This window comes from Bos taurus, chromosome X (genome assembly GCF_002263795.3).
Source record: "Bos taurus isolate L1 Dominette 01449 registration number 42190680 breed Hereford chromosome X, ARS-UCD2.0, whole genome shotgun sequence".
Classification (NCBI taxonomy): Eukaryota; Metazoa; Chordata; class Mammalia; order Artiodactyla; family Bovidae; genus Bos; species Bos taurus.
The window spans coordinates 87,136,476-87,152,975 of NC_037357.1; the positions used below are offsets into that span (position 1 = coordinate 87,136,476).

General features: G+C 54.5%; 1 protein-coding gene across 7 annotated transcripts; it reads left to right on the forward strand.

The window, feature by feature from the left end:
• CCDC120 (coiled-coil domain containing 120) lies at window positions 1–16,466 on the forward strand. Of its 7 annotated transcripts, none has more exons than XM_024987841.2 (11): window positions 1–313; window positions 9,169–9,268; window positions 9,434–9,524; window positions 9,663–9,796; window positions 10,480–10,620; window positions 11,205–11,502; window positions 11,979–12,041; window positions 12,321–12,495; window positions 12,632–12,730; window positions 13,887–14,801; window positions 15,293–16,466. In XM_024987841.2, exons 3-11 carry the CDS (start codon window positions 9,476–9,478, stop codon window positions 15,405–15,407), a joined length of 1,989 nt encoding a protein of 662 aa, XP_024843609.1. In that variant the 5' UTR covers window positions 1–313; window positions 9,169–9,268; window positions 9,434–9,475; the 3' UTR covers window positions 15,408–16,466. The 7 variants fall into 7 exon arrangements, with proteins under 7 accessions (XP_024843609.1, XP_024843613.1, XP_024843610.1 ...); XM_024987845.2 differs by having other exon boundaries at window positions 9,169–9,211; XM_024987842.2 differs by lacking the exon at window positions 1–313 and adding an exon at window positions 5,870–6,654.
• The last annotated feature ends 34 nt before the right edge of the window (window positions 16,467–16,500 follow it).

Genomic DNA, 16,500 nt, shown 5'->3' on the forward strand with positions numbered 1-16,500 from the left:
GCCCCTCCAGGCTCGCGCTCAGCCGCGGAGGTGGAGGTGCAGTCGGGAGCCGACCGACCCGAGTTGAAGGTGGGGGGCCAGGGTCCACCGCCCGCGGTGGAGCGGGTACTCCTCTCCTACCCTCCCCGCGTCCCCAGTCTGGCCCCCACGGCTCACAGTCGCGCGGCCGAACGCGGCCCGCGGGCAGGGCGCGGAAAGGGAGTAGGCAGGAGCCCGGGGACGAGCTGGGGGCAGCGAGGGAGGGGCGCCGCCCCCCCCCTCCCCACGCCATTGCCTGCACGGACACCGCCTACGCCGCGGGCGCGGACACTAGGTGAGTAGAGCCGGCTTGGGGTTGTAAAAGAGGAGACAGGGTGGGGCGAAGGCCCAAAAACGCCGACCAGCGATGTACCTGCGCTCGCACCCCTTATCTCTGACTCCGTGGTCTCCCTCTCGACCCCTGACTTACCTGGCTACATCTTTTTTAATCTGGAACCCCTGCCAGTTTTGGCCCAAGGACCTCTGGACTGACCCCTGACTAACCATATTCTGGCCTGGTGTGATCCTCAACCTTTGTTTTGCCCCCCTAAATCCAGTCCTGACCCCAAAGCATCCTTGACCTGACCCCAGATCCTTGCTTGACCCTGTTCCGTCTCTGAAGCTCATCTTGCCTTGTCTTGATCACCCCAGTTTTTGTCCAGATGCTTCACGTGCCTGTTCCCTAAACTCTAGTCCAGTCTCTGGACCCCTACCAGTCATGTCCTGTCTGCTAAACTCCAGTCTGATCCAGGTCTGTCCTGATTCCCAACCTCTGATTTCTGTACTCTTTCCCCCAGGTCCCCCTCCTGACTCCTGAACTCCATCCTGGCCCATCACCTTTACACTCTCCCTCTTGCCTCCTGCCATGCCCCTGCCCTCAAATCTATGCTGTTTCCCCGTTGTCTTCCCTAGGCCCACCACTGTCCTCATTCCTATCTTCATTCTGTCCAGATCTTTTCCTGTTCCTTACCTCTATCCTGAACCTGCCCTTTTCCCTACCCTCTTCCATGACTACTATCTTGGCCTGTCCTCCATCATGTCTTCTGACTGCCCTTTTATACTGATCCTGATACCTGCCTGCTTTTTTGTCCCCTACTTTTCCCCTGGCCTTTATCCTGAACCTCACTCTATCCCATTCTCTGGCCAGTGTCCTGGCTCCTTCTCCGTCTTATCTTTTGACCTCCATCCTACAATGACTCTGATTCTGTTTTGTTCCCTATACTCCTTCCTGTTCTGTCCCTTCATCCTGTCCCAACCCCAGGCCCCTCTTCTGCCCCTTACCATGCCCTTCCATGCCATTCAGATCTCCCTTCTTTGTAACATCCACTTTTCATCTCCTTTGAGCCCACAAGGACAGGGGTCCCATTATACCTTCCCCTTGAACTTGGAGGTTCCACTGTACCCATTATCTCTGAAATTCATCCCAGAAGCTTTTCTTAGCATGAGCAAATAAATAGCAAACAACCTTGTGGGCCCCCTGTGACTAAGGGAGTTTTCACATGTTATTTCTCTCATCCCTCACCCAGTGATCTCACACAGAAATTGCATTTCTCTCCCTGCCCCAGGGGGGCATGGAACTGTTCCTGGGCCCCCTCCACTCCCCAAGTGTGAAAGAGCACCCTAAATTATTCAGTTATTCTCTGGGAGTCTGTGAAGTCTGGGTCATGTTTCCAACCTTGCTACGTTGGGGGCTGATGTGAGTCCTCTAGGTCATGTTATCCCCATATCCTGGTCTTGATCCTGGGTGCAATGATCCCTGCTTTCCTGGCCTGAAAAAAGTCCATTCTAGGCCAGAGGCTTCAGGGCTTGGTAGAGGTAGGATGCAGGCAGGAGTTTATCCTTTTCCTCTCAGCAGGAAGCAATACAAATCTTGATGCTAAGTCCATCCTACCTCTGCGGGCAGGTCTATGTGTATTGGGTGTGTGGTGGGGGTCTTTGTTAGAATCAGGCCCATCCAGTAGTGACAGTAATAACAAGAAAAAATACGAAGTTCTCTCACTGTCTGAATCTCCTTGATTTTGAAGACAGACAAGGAGAATTTGAGTAGTGAGGACGTAACATGTCATTCAGTTCTGTTTTATTCCTGTATTTCTCATAGAGAATAGTGAGAGTTTGAATAATGAAATAATGGACCTGTTTCATTTATCCAAACCTGTTAATGACAACACAAACATCTCTCGCTATTCTAGTGTATTTGGTACCCAAGTTCTGAGAGGAGAGTTTGAATAGTTCACACAGTGAAAGATACTAAGTTATCTGAAGGTATTTTGTTTTAGCATTTTACAGAGTGAGTAGGGAGAGTTTAGGTAGTGAAGGATAATGGCTTTAACTCAGAAATGTGTTCAGATCTACTAATTTTCCTGTGCTCCAGTGGCAAGGATTGGGATAGTAAGAGCATCTCATTATAGAAATATGTTTGGTTCCTGTTATTTTGCCTGGTGAGTAAGGAAAGCTCAGAGAGTGAGGAAAAGAGAAAGTGAAAAAGGAAAAGGACAGCTCAGGATTGAGTCCTATCTCAGAAATGTATCAAAGTCCATTCACTTCCTGTATTTGGATAGTGAGAGTTCAGACAGTTTTTCTGAATATATTTGGTTCCTGCATTTTTGATGTTGAGTAGGGAGAGGCTGGATAATGAGGAAAAACAGCTCTGTTTCAAATATGTCTTGTTTGGCAAGTAGAGCGGGTTCTATATCTGGGTGGCAAGTAAGGAGGGTTTTGAGGCTGAAATGTGTGTGTGTGTGTGTGTGTGTGTATTTGATTCCTGAGTTTGGACTGGGAAGAAACAATTATGCATGACATATTACATATGTATATAGACCACTTACCATGGGCCAACCTGTCCTAAACTGTCCCAAGCAAACTTTGGATCTCTTAGCTCATGTCATGCTTACAGTCACCCTGTGAGTTATATACTGCTGTCATCACCCCCATTTTACAGATGAAGACGTTGAGTTACAGGGAAGTTGAGTGACTTGCCCAAGCAGTCACACAGCCAGGCAGTGGCAGAGCTGAGTTGAATCCCAGACCCACCACTTGCTAGCCCTATAGGAAGAGGCCACAGGAGGCTCAGGTCCCCACTGGCATGTGGCTTAGAGGTGGTTGTCTTCTCAGTTCAGTTCAGTTGCTCAGTCGTGTCTGACTCTTTGAGACCCAAGGGACTGCAGCATGCCAGGCTTCCCTGTCCATCACCAACTCCTGGAGCTTTTTCAAACTTATGTCCATTGAGTCAGTGATGCCATCAAACCATTTCATCCTCTGTCGTCCCCTTCTCCTCCCACCTCCATTCTTTCCCAGCATCACGGTCTTTTCCAGTGAGTCAGTTCCTCGCATCAGGTGGCCAAAGGATTGGAGTTTCAGCTTCAGCACCAGTCCTTCCAATGAATATTCAGGACTGATTTCCTTTAGGATGGACTGGTTGGATCTCCTTGGAGTCCAGAGGACTCTCAAGAGTCTTCTGCAACACCATGGTTCAAAAGCATCAATTTTTTTGGCGCTCACCTTTCTTTATAGTCCAACTCTCACATCCATACATGACTACTGGAAAAACCAAACCTTTGACTAGACGGACCTTTGTTGGCAAAGTAAGGTCTCTGCTTTTTAATATGCTGTCTAAGTTGGTCATAACTTTTCTTCCAAGAAGCAAGCGTCTTTTAATTTCATGGCTGCAGTCACCATCTGCAGTGATTTTGGAGCCCCCAAAAATAAAGTCTGTCATTGTTTCCATTGTTTCCCCATCTATTTGCCATGAAGTGATGGGACCAGATGCCATGATCTTAGTTTTCTGAATGTTGAGTTTTAAGCCAACTTTTTCACTCTCGTCTTTCACTTTCATCAAGAGGCTCTTTAGTTCTTCCTCGCTTTTGCCTTAATTGTGGTGTCATCTGCATATCAGAGGTTATTGATATTTCTCCCGGCAATCTTAATTCCAGCTTGTACTTCATCCAGTCCAGCATTTCTCATGATGTACTCTGCATATAAGTTAAATAAGCAGGGTGACAGTGTACAGCCTTGACAGAGTCCTTTCCCGATTTGGAACCAGTCTGTTGTTCCATGTCCAGTTCTAACTGTTGCTTCTTGACCTGCATACAGATTTCTCAGGAGGCAGGTCAGGTGGTCTGGTATTCCCATCTCTTTCAGAATTTTCCACAGTTTGTTGTGATCCACACAGTCAAAGGCTTTGGCGTAGTCAATAAAGCAGAAGTAGATATTTTTCTGGAACTCTCTTGCTTTTTCTTGATCTAACGGATGTTGGCAATTTGATCTCTGGTTCCTCTGCCTTTTCTAAATCCAGCTTGAACACCTGGAAGTTCACGGTTCGTGTACTGTTGAAGCCCAGCTTGGAGAATTTTGAGCATTACTTTGCTAGCATGTGAGATAGGTAGTGTGGTAGTTTGTGCAGTAGTTTGAGCATTCTTTGGCATTGCCTTTCTTTGGGATTGGAATGAAAACTGACCTTTTCTAGTCCTGTGACCACTGCTGAATTTTGCAAATTTGCTGGCATGTTGAGTGCAGCACTATTCACAGCATCATCTTGTAGGATTTGGAATAGCTCAACTGAAATTCCATCACCTCCACTAGCTTTTTTCATAGTGTTGGTTCCTAAGGCCCACTTGACTTGACATTCCAGGATGTCTGGCTCTAGGTGAGTGATCACACCATCGTGGTTATCTGGGTCATGAGGATCTTTTTTGTATAGTTCTTCAGTGTATTCTTGCCACCTCTTCTTAATATCTTCTGCTTCTGTTAGGTCCATGCCATTTCTGTCCTTTATTATGCCCATCTTTGTCTTGTAGGGGCTGTTAAAAGTCGTGGACAAGGCCAGTGATGTGTGTGGGTGACTCCGCCCTGCCTCTCCCAAGAGCCCCAGTTACCTGCTCTTCCCTCCTTACTCTCGCTCCAACCCACCTCTGCCTGAGTTGATTATGTAGTTATTAGCAACTGTGAATGACATGGTGTGAGTTTCCTTGCATTTTGAAATGTCTTCCAAAGCTACTTTGGCCTCCGTTGGTTGGCTGTGTTTGTGCCATTTACCTGTTTTCCAGATGCGGAAACCTAAGCCTTGAGACTCAGTCTGCATCGCCAGCCAGATACCCTGTCCCTCTCAGCCCTGATTTTATAAACATCCCCCTTCTGAGCATCCTTGGTGTCCCACAGGACAGGGGGTTTGGGGCCATGGCTGAGAGGACACTCCCCACCAACACCCAGCTGCCCAGCTTGTGGCTTCTGCCTCCATCAGCCCCAGGCAGTGAAGGGAGGGAGAAGGGGGTGATGAAAGTGGCCTTTGTGTCCCATGCCAGAAATCTCACAGCCAGGAAGAAAGGTGGGCAGGGTAGCAGGAGGCCTGTAGCGTGCACATGGGGCGTTACTGATACAGAGTAAGTTCCTTTCCAGCCTTGGCCCACCTGTCAAGTGGGGAGGGAGCTTTCCTCACTCTGCTTTTTCACATCATGGCATGGGCTGCTGTCGGGCCTGGGCTGGGCTTGGGCCCTGAGGGCACAGAGCAGATGGTCCCTAATGGAGCTCAGGTTGTGTGTGGGGTGTGCCGGGGCAGGCCCAAAGCCCAGGTGGTGGTATAGGGGAAACAGTTGGTCCATCGGTCTGGTCCATCGCAGAGACTGATAGCCTCCCATTTCCTTGACTCCTGGCCAGAAATGCCCCAGGGGGTTGGGGAGACCCAGCCTGGATATGAAGTGTGAACCGCCCCCACTCCTCTTCCCCTGCAGGAGTTGCCTCTGTCAACCTGCAATCCAGCACCCCGCCCCCGCAGTTCTGATTGTAGCAGCTCTTGCACCTCTGTGATCAGAGTTGGGCCTCTTCACCTGCACGGGGGGGGGGGGGGGGGCCCACTTTCATCTCTCCAAGCTGGCTCTGTGGAGCTGGATCTGTGCCATCCTCTCAGGTGTGTAGGGGTCAGTTGCGGGGGGTGGTTAAACCACTGGTGTGTTTTTGCCCTTTGCTGGAATGATTTCTTGTGACGCTGCAGAAGGTTATAGGGTCCTGAGACATGGTCTCTCTTAGAAAACTGGACCTCGTTTGTCCGACTTTGGCAAACTGTTACCTCAACGAGGGTGGGAATTGCCTTCCAACCTTTTCCCACGTCTGCCTCGCCTTGGGAGGAAAGGGTAAAGGATCTCCAGAAAGTGATGGGTGCTGCCACAAGAGACACACACCCAGTGCACACCCAAGTCCTTCCGTGTGCTTAGCCTCTCCCCAGACCTCCAGCCTTCAGCTCCTAGGGTGGGCAGGATTGAATCTGGGCACTTGGGCAGCACCAGAGGCAGCTACCACTCCCACGACCATTAGCCCTTCCTCCTCGGTCCTCTGCTAGGTATATGGGGTAAAGGGGGAGGTCCAGGCTCTCTTCTTGGCCATGCTGGACTCCCGGGAGAGACATGACTCCAAGACAGCTCTTAAGGGTGACCCAAGCCCTGGTGTCAGGCAGGCAAGGGTTAAAAGGTATGGGCTGGCCCAGTCCCTGGCCAGGTAGGCTGGGCCATTACCTAGTGGGAGGCGGCCTCGGCATCCGCCACTGGGCTCACCACTTATTGCCACTACCAGCGGGAGCAGGGCCTGGTCGAAGCAACTTTTTTTTTTTTTTGAGGTACCTGAGGCCACCCCACAGCACCTCTCTGACGGGTGAGCACCCGGGAGCGGTGGGGCCAGGGGCGAGGGGTGAGGGGAGAAGGGCATGGGTATGCTGAAGTTCCCTGCCAGAGAGAGCGAGGTTTGTGTGAGAGGCACAACCAGGAAGCAAGGCCTGGCTAAAGGGGCAAAGCCTAAAATGTCCAATTTCCTTTCCTGGCATGAAGCCGATTCTTTGCTGGATGTGGATGAGGGGAAGGGACGAGGGAGAAGAGCAGCTGGCACCCTATTAGCAGAAGAGCGCCCCTTCTCCACTCCCTCCTATTTCCTGTCCCCTTTCCTCCACTGCTGAGGTAGCCCTTGCCCCGCTTCAAGGGCTCATCCCCCTAGGAAAGCGTAGACTGGGGTATTGAGAAACTGCCTCCCACACCTGTCTGCCCACCACCCCTATCTGTCCCCCTAGAGGGGGCCCTGGGGGAACCTCTCGGGCAGTGTGGGGAACAGTGCAGTACATCAGGAGCTGTTATTTGCTCCAGAGATGGCAGGATGTAGAAATGGGGGTCCCACTGAGGTGTTGGGGTGCCACCTAGGTGAGGTGTCTTGGTTGTAAACAGTCATTACAGCCAGGAATTTCTTTCTCGGCTGTGGTGTCAGAAGGGCAGACCTGAAAAACCTGCTGGGCCCGGCCGCCTCTGGGTGTGTGTGGGGGCCCTTTGCAGCTCTCTCACTGCAGCCCATCCTCAGATAGGACAGGGACACAGGGTCACCAGTGGGGAGCCCCCGGGGCTGGTTGGGAGTGTGTTGGGGAGGGAACTGCTGGGATCCCCTCTTTCTCACCATCCTTGGGTGGGAACCAGGCTGCCCCAGGCCCCCAGGCCAGCATGGAGAGGGTAGGCGAGTGGAGGCAGAGGCTTGAGAGCGGGTGTGAGAGTGTGGGGGTGTGGGGCGTTGACCTGTGTCTAACCTGCCTGATGACCCCATGACTCAGGCCCTAGCTATGTCCCTGAAGTCAGGCTGACAGGGTGTGGAGTCGGGGTTCCTGTCTGGACCCCGTGTGGACTTCCAGGATGCCACAAGCTCTACAAGCTCCCAGGGAAGGAAGGCTGAGGGAGATGGAAGGAAGATGAAGCAGCCCAGTGTGGGATGGAGGAGTGATCCTGGTGAATGGGCCCATTGGGGAGGAGTTGAGGCTCCTGTTGGGGTTAAGGAAGGTTTAGGGGAGCCCTCCTCAAACCCAAATGGAAGCTGGGGAAGAAGGAACCCCTGGAGCCAAGGAGCAGAGGAATCTAAGCTGGGACCTCAAGGAAAGCCTGCCATGCCAGGCAATGTCAGACCTTGGAAGGTAGCTGCTGCCTGGAGGTGCAAAATAGCTTTAGGGACTGACCCCACCCTGATTTTGAGGATTAGGAACCCCTGCTTTGTTGGAGGGGCATAGACCCCAAGAGGTGGGTGAGAGGCCTGCTGAGAAACTCCTGGCACCCTATTAGCAGCTTGGCCATGACTCCAAGATACACATAGGGAAGGGGCTTGAATCCACCCCACCAAGGCTGCCTGGGTCTTCACACCTGGCCACCACGTAATGACAAGCTGGGGATTGCAGAGGCAGATAGAGATGGAACCTCGGTAGCCTCAGGAGGTCCCCCCAGTCACCTGCTGCCGAGGTCAGACCAGGTGGTGGGAGGTGATGTCACCTAGCTGCCCAGCTGGGGACTGAGCAGGCCGTGGGAGGGAGCAAACTCCAAAGGAAGGGATGAGGACAGGGCTGGCAACCAGCCAAGGCTAGCTCCATGGTCAGCCAGGGTGTCTGGGGCAGAGAAGGAGGCAGTCGCTTGTTATCTGCAGCTGTGGACTTTGCCACTCCCAGTCCTGGCAGGGTGACTTCCCTATGCCTGTGCGGGACAGGCTGGCATGCTGGGTGGGGCTGGATGGGTCCTGAGGCCAAGGGCACGCTTTTGCTGCTGCACCAGGGCCACAGGACGGAGTTGGGACGAGGAGCAACTCACAGACCTTGCAGTCATTCTTTTATTCACCCAGCAGACACTCCCTGAGCACTTGCTGTGTGCCCGGAAGTATTCTGAATGCCAGAGATACTGATAACATTTTCTGTTCTCATAAAGGTACAAGGGAGGCATAGTCTTGACATAGTGTGGGGGCCCACCTCTGGAAGTCACACTGAAGCCTCAGAATATGAGAGAACCAGGGGCTGGAGTGGCCGGAGGGAAAAGTGCACTCCAGACAGCAGCTGCAGCCTGCGCAAAGGCTTGGACCCCTGATGGGCTGAGAGATTATGAAGGATTCGTGAGGTTCAGCACCTCTGGGGAGGGAGAGTGTTGGAACAGAGGGTGGGCCTGGCTACATCCTTAGCCGTAGGCAGATTATTTCATCTCTTTGTGTCTTACTCTTATCTCTAAAATGGAGGTAACGATGGTCACAGAAATTGCCATCGCAGGGTGGTTGTGAGGATTAAATGTGACATATAAGGTGACTGTTCCAGGCACCCAGGTGGTTAATAAAGGCCCACTGTTGTTCTAGTTGGTTGTATCTGTACTGTTAATTCTCCTTTCCCAGGCAAGACTCCTGACGGTGGCCCATGGGCCTCTGACGAGGTGTTGTAAGTCTGCCCAGCTCCCCACTTGCTCTGCTCCCACTCAATGGGAAGGGAACCAAGGTACCCGGGCCTTGACATTGGCACAGATTCTGAGAGGGCAGGCCAAGCAGGTGGGTGGGGTCAGGGTCCTCCTTATTCGCAGCTGGGGCACGGGAACCTGGGTAGGGGTGGAGGGTGGGGGTGCATGCCGGATGATCCCCAGTGGCCCCCCTGCATCACTGCTAGGCCTTGTGCAGCCATCAGTCACGGCATCCTGACAGCTTCAGGATGGAAGTCAAAGGTCAGCTGATCAGCTCTCCCACCTTCAACGCCTCAGGTCAGTGTCTGGTTCCCCCTCCTGCTGCCTCCTCCCCTGCTGAGTTACCACTCGCCTGTGTGGGAAGGAGTGGGCCCTGGCCCCACAGCTGCTCCAGGATGCCCCCCACCCCCTGATCTTCACTCCCTCTGTGTCCAGCTGCCCTGTTTGGAGAGGCTGCCCCCCAGATGAAGTCAGAGCGTCTACGGAGTCTGCTCGACCGGCAGCGGGCCCTGCAGGAGGCCCTGAGCCTGAAACTTCAGGAGCTTCGGAAAGTGTGTCTCCAGGAGGCGGTGAGGGCCTGAACCTAAGGGCGTCTGTGGTGGGGGGAGGGGGGGCGGGGGTGGGGGGAGAGGGGTGAGGAGCAGGGACGAGGTAGGCAGACTGAGCCACTTGTCTGAGCTGGAGATTCCCCAAAGCTCAGCTTGGATGTCTTCAAATACGGTAATATTTTACCACAATCCCCTATCAACAATTTGAAATCCAAAGAAGAAGAAGAAGAACAAAAGCCTCAAAGACAAAAGAAGTTATTTCCCAAATGTGGCAGTAAAACCTGACCAGAAGTGACATGGGCTGATTTATAGTTTCGATTTACCTCTCTTGCTGCGAATGTCCACACAGTTTGCCAGAAACGGTAATGCGGTTCAGAGCATGCAGCCCAGGCCCTGAAGGGAGTGTCATATGATATGTAGTATACAGATGGTGTCACCTTTATAAAAACTGTGAGATTCTGGATTCCAGAGCAGGCTTCCCTGCCTCCCATGCCCACCGGCCCTGGGCTTTGGGCCATGAAGGGGCTGAGAGTGTGCCACACACCCACCTGGTGGAGAATTAGGAAGAGGAAGAGAAATAACAGGTGTGGGCGCTGAGCAGGGCTGGGCTCCTAGTCCGACTTCTGTACCTTCGTGTGTCATGACTGCTTTGCCCCATCCCCCCAACTAACCCTTGGTAGTCTCCAACCCCTGACCCCACCCAGGAGCTGACTGGCCAGTTGCCTCCCGAGTGCCCACTGGAGCCTGGTGAACGACCCCAGTTGGTCCGCCGGCGCCCCCCTGCAGCCCGCGCCTACCCTCCACCACACCCTAACCCAGCACACCACTCCCTGTGCCCCACCGAGGTGAGCTGATGGGCATGCTGAGCAAGGTGGGGGTGGGACAGGATCCCGGAGGAAGCTGAGAGGGGCTTATGGCCAGGGAAAGGAGAGACTAAGGTGGGGAGGCTTCCCTGGTGGCTCAGAATCCACCTGCAATGTGGGAGACCTGGTTTCCATCCCTGGGTGGGAAAGATCTCCTGGAGAAGGGAACGGCTACCCACTCCAGTATTCTTGCCTGGAGAATCTCATGGACAGAGGAGCCTGGTGGGCTACAGTCCATAGGGTCACAAAGAGTGGGACACAACTGAGCACCTTTCACTTTCACTTTCAAGGTGGGGAGGGAAGGAGCTTAAGGGAGGTGGCTTCCAGGTCTGAGAGAAGATGCTGGTCCCTAACTGTCAGGATAAGCATTTCCCCCTGCCCCAGGAAGACGAGCAGGTGCAGCTCTAATGCACACAAACCCTGCCCCCAGAGGAACAGTAGGCGCCCCCAGGAGGGGCAGGCCCCGCCCCCAGCCTATCCAGGCTCTGACACCGCCTGGTCCTGGCGCCTGGCATTTCCATTTCCAACATCTGGTCCTGTCGCACCGTCTCGGGTGGGCCCCACAGGAGCTGGCGCTTGAGGCCCTGGAGCGAGAGGTGTCTGTGCAACAGCAGATCGCCGCAGCTGCCCGCCGCCTGGCCTTGGCCCCCGAGCTCAGTGCTGAGCAGCGCCGGCGCCGGCGCCAAGTCCAGGCAGATGCCCTCCGGAGGTTGCACGAGCTAGAGGAGCAGCTTGGGGAGGTCCGGGCCCGCCTTGGCCTCTCGGGGCTCCCGCCATCCCAGCCCCTGCCCCTGTCCACTGGAGGAGCCGTTATCACCACCCAGGGAGTCTGCCTGGGCACGCGCCTCGCTCAGCTCAGCCATGGTGAGCCAGGCCCTGTTATCCCACCGACGAGAGCGGGAAGGTGGGCACTGGCTAAGGGGCTGGCAGGGGTGGAGCGGATGAGCAGCCAGTGAAGATTGGGGAAGGTAGGCAGGACTTAGGGGACCCTAGCTGTGAGAGGAATTGTTGTAGACTGTTCCCAGGCAAGGGTGGGGACATTGGGAACAGGCCTCAGGAAAGTGAGGGACAGGGGCTTCCCTGGCCGTCCAGTGGTTAAAGCTCTGCACTGCAGGGGGCACAGGTTTGATCTCTGGTACTAGAACTAAGATCCCTCATGTCACTCAGTGTAGCCCCCCCCCAAAAAAAAAGTGAGGGAATAAGCTCCTGGTGGTCTTGGATTTAGGTAAAGGTGGATTCTTGGGAAGGGTGCCAGGTGGGGAGGAGATGGTCCAGTGGTGTAAGGGGGTGGCACCCAGGCCTTGCATTGATAAGCCTGGGTCTCCGCTTTTCACCTGTAGAGGATGTAGTTCTGCACTCGGAGAGCAGCTCCCTCTCAGAGTCTGGGGCCAGCCATGATAATGGTGAGAACCCTTGTCCCCTGTTCTTTGATGCATTGCCCCTGCCCTCCCTCTTCAGCTCCTCTTTAGCCACACCCCATCCTCTGGTGGAGCCCCCATCTTCACTTCACCGCCCTCCCCTCTGCCCCTCCCATCAGCCCCAGTTCCTGCCCTCCTCCCTTGGTTCCTCCTCTACCTGTCCTACCCTGCTTAGCCCTCTGCACCTCCCTAGCTCCTGCCCTTGGCTTTGTCTACAACCCTCCCATTGAATCCCCCCTCCACCATTTTCTCCCTTCTGCTCAGAGGAGCCCCGTGGCTGCTTCCCTCTGGCTGAGCGCCCCTCACCGCCCAAGGCCTGGGACCAGCTGCGGGCAGTCTCTGGGGGCAGCCCTGAGCGGCGAACCCCATGGAAACCACCCCCATCGGATCTTTATGGGGATCTGAAGGGCCGGCGAAACTCTGTGGCCAGCCCCACCAGGTGAGGATGAGCCCCTCCACTCCTTCTGCACAGCCAGGAGTGGGGGCTGAGCCTGGGTGGGCAGGAGGACCTGCTGGGAGGTAGGGTCTCTAACCTGGCCCCCACCCCCACCCTGGGCCCGCATGTCTCTGTCTAGCCCTACACGCTCACTGCCCAGGAGTGCCTCCAGTTTTGAGGGGCGAAGTGTGCCTGCTACTCCCGTCCTCACCCGGGGCGCTGGCCCCCAGCTCTGCAAGTAAGTGGACTCTAAGGGTGAGTTTGAGGACCAGAGGAGGGAACTGGTAGTTCTAACAGGGGGTACTGGGGAGAGTTATTTGGATTCCAAGAGTGTAGGACATGAAAGACTGGGCTTTGAATCCATCAGTTTTATTCTGATTTTCTGTGTAGGTTGTATGAAAAAGCAAGAATTTTATTTATGCTTCAGAACTTTTGTCCATAATGCATCCTATTACATGATAAAGAAATATAGGTAAAATATCTTTTGGAATATGCCATACATAATGTATGTGTAACATCACATTATAAATAAATTTTTTAATTGACCAAAAAAAGAAAAGCTGAGCTTTGAAAGGTGAATAGGAGTTGTCTTGGTGGAGAAAGAGGGTGGGGATTTGGGGCAGAAGCATTGAAGTTTGAGTATGGGGTTTTTTGTGCATTTTGGGCAAGTCATTTCCCTTCTCTGAATCTTGGTATCCTCATTTGTGAAACAGGCATATCAATATGTGTCTCTGGAAGAGGCTGTAGGCATAAATGAGTTCTGGTTAACATGTGCTGCATACCGGCCATCTGCTAGGAGTCAGTCCTTTACTTGGTATCAAACTCATTTAGTTATCACAACATCCCTATGAGGTAGATGCCATTATTCTCATTTTAGAGATAAGAAACCCGAGACACAGAGAGGTTAACTAACTTGTTGGTAAACCAAAGACTTGGTATTTGAACCCAGACAAATTTGACTCAAGAGTCCGTGCTTTTAACCATGGTAGTCTCCTAGTCCTTAAACAAATACGTACTTACCAAGTGCCTACTTTTTCCAGGCTGTGAACAAAAGTCCCCATCCTTGTGACACTTGCCTTCTATGAATAGTGTCCTCCCCTGCTAGCATTTCCTCTGGAGTCCCTTGCTTCCATCTCCCTCGGAGCTAACAGCCCCAGGCACCCCATACATTTTCAACCCCTCTGCTCCCCAGTCCTGGTTAGGACCTCTGCTGCTCTTAATGTGCCACTCCCTAACGCCTTTATACCCCATTTCCAGTCCGGGGCCCATTGTGGAGTATGAAAATGAAGGCCCAGAGAGAGGCGTGTGTTGGGGGAGGGGTTGCGGAGCGTACTCATCCCATCTGCCTGATATTTCTGACCCTTCTCCCATCACCCCCACCTCTGTGCCCCTAGACCCGAAGGCCTCCATTCTCGCCAGTGGTCCAGCAGCCAGGACTCCCAGATGGGCTTCCCACGGGTGGACCCTGTCTCCGACCGCACCTCCCTCTTCGCAGCTCGCACCCGCCGCAGCAATAGCTCCGAGGCCCTGCTGGTGGACAGGGCAGCGGGTGGGGGAGCTGGGTCCCCGCCCGCACCTATGGTTCCCCCTGCCAGCGGTCCTCCAGTCTGCAAGAGCAGTGAGGTGCTGTATGAGCGCCCCCAGCCAACCCCCGCCTTCTCCTCCCGCACGGCTGGCCTCCCAGACCCTCCCCGGGCTGCCCGGCCCAGCTCAGCTGCGCCGGCCTCCCGTGGGGCACCTCGGCTCCCACCCGTGTGTGGGGACTTCCTCTTGGACTATTCCCTGGACAGGGGCCTGCCCCGTGGGGGTGGCGGGACAGGCTGGGGGGAGCTGCTACCCGCAGCTGAGGTTCCAGGACCCCTCTCCCGCCGGGATGGGCTTGTCGCCATGCTCCCAGGCCCACCGCCTGTGTATGCAGCTGACGGCAGCAGCCCCCTCCTCCGCAGCAAGGACCCCCATAGCCGTGCCCCCCGCACCAAGCCCTGTGGTCTGCCCCTGGAGGCCGCCGAGGGCCTGGAGGCACATCCCAACCCTGTGCTGTGGATGCCCCCACCCGCCCGTATCCCCACGGCCGGTGAACGCAGCGGCCACAAGAACCTTGCCCTGGAGGGGCTGCGGGACTGGTACATCCGAAACTCGGGACTGGCCTCGGGGCCCCAGCGCCGGCCTGGGCTCCCCCACATGGGCCCGCAGCACCCGCCCTTCCTCCATGCCCGCTGCTATGAGGTGGGCCAGGCACTGTACGGGGCCCCCAGCCAGGCGCCGCTCCCACACTCGAGGAGTTTCACGGCGCCCCCTGTCTCCGGCAGGTATGGGGGGTGTTTTTACTGATGGGTAGGGGTCTCTTGAGGCAGATGGCAAAGGTGTCCAGGTCAGGGAGCAGCTAGTCATGGTAGCTAATGACAGGGACCAGGAAAGAAGCAGCTGCAGCCTTGGCCTGTGGTCCCTGGGCCTGCCTGACCCGCATTAATCCGTGGGGCCTCGGCGGAGGGGTATCTTGGGCCCCGGTAGCAGCAGTTCTTCACCGAACTATTCCAGAGTTGTAATAGTTGAACAGCCAGTGCATGTCAGCTAAAAATGAGCCTTGAAACTAGGGTGCTGGGAGGAAGGGCTGTCCTGTGCCCCTCGCCTTTCTCTTCCTCTTTTCACCGCGCCCCGCACCTGCGAGCCTAAAGGTACTCTCCTGTGCCTGTTTCCACCTCTTTAACGAGCCTCTTTTCCTCTTTCTGTGTCTTGTCCGTCTTTTCCTCTGTCCGGTCTTCCTACCCTGTCTTCTGGATTCCTGCTACCCCTTCTAAAGATACTACGCGGACTTCCTGTACCCCCCGGAGCTGAGCGCTCGTTTAAGTGACCTGACGCTAGAGGGGGAGCAGTCCTCCGGTTCTGACCCCCAGACCCCGGGAACACTGGTCTGACCCCTTCTGACATGCCCCTTATTGGCCTGGACAAGACTCCAGTTTGGGGAGCGCACAGCTGACCTCGCTGAGCCCTGGGATAGGGTTGCTGTCACTCCTGGTGGTGGGCACCAACCTGATCATCCAAGGCCCCTAGCTCCCTGTGGGCCCATAAAGGTGTCTGACACCCTGCATCTCCTTTCATGCTGTGCTGGGGACTGGGGGCCCTCCGCCAGCTTAAAAGAGAGGAGGTGATGTAACGGAGACTCCAAGCCCCTTCCTCCATTTCTGTTTACAGTTGTGATTTAGGTATTCACTGTCCTCCCCCGACACTAGACATTTTATAAAAAGGGAAACTGTGATCTCATCCTGGTTGGGTTCATTCCTGTCCCTGTGCCCAGCCTGCTCCATTCAGGAACCCCCTCCACAAAATGGACCAGATAGGGTCTTGGGCCCAATTTAGGGCAGTCAGGAGACTGATGTGAACAGAACTCCCTGCCACCCATCCACTGGGACAATTTTTTCTTGGCAGAGGTGCCCACATTTGGAAGGAATGAAGTCTCTGCCCACATGTGGAAGGACTGAAGTCTGGGTGGGAGGCTTGGGTTCATTTTCCCTTCCCCAGGGGTGCCTGAAGGTGCCCCAGATCCTGTCTGTCTGTGCCCGCTGCCTCTGCCCACAGAATCAGATGGCTCAGCCTTTGGTGGCAGCCTCTGCCCTCTTCCCAATCAGGAAGCCCCACAGGAGGACCAAAGGGCAGAGCCATTGGGTGTTTTGTGTCCTGGAATGCTGCGGTGGTGGAACCTAGCATCTGGTAGATGCCAGTGAAATCCTCAAGTGACGTCTTGCCACTGGCTCCATCACATCTTCCTTGGCTTTCCTTCCATCCACCACTTTTTAAAAAAAAATCCACACAAGCTGTGTTTTCTATGATACCTTTCTGTGACTTTCTGAAGCTGGGGGTTCCTCTACCCCCTTTACCTGGTGTGAAAACTTTTCTTTTTGTACCAGTGGATCTGGACCCAAAACACTACCCACATTGGAAGGGGATTTCTATAATAAATGTGTAAACTGAATCCATGTATTGCTTCCCTATCTGCCTTGCCTTGGGGGC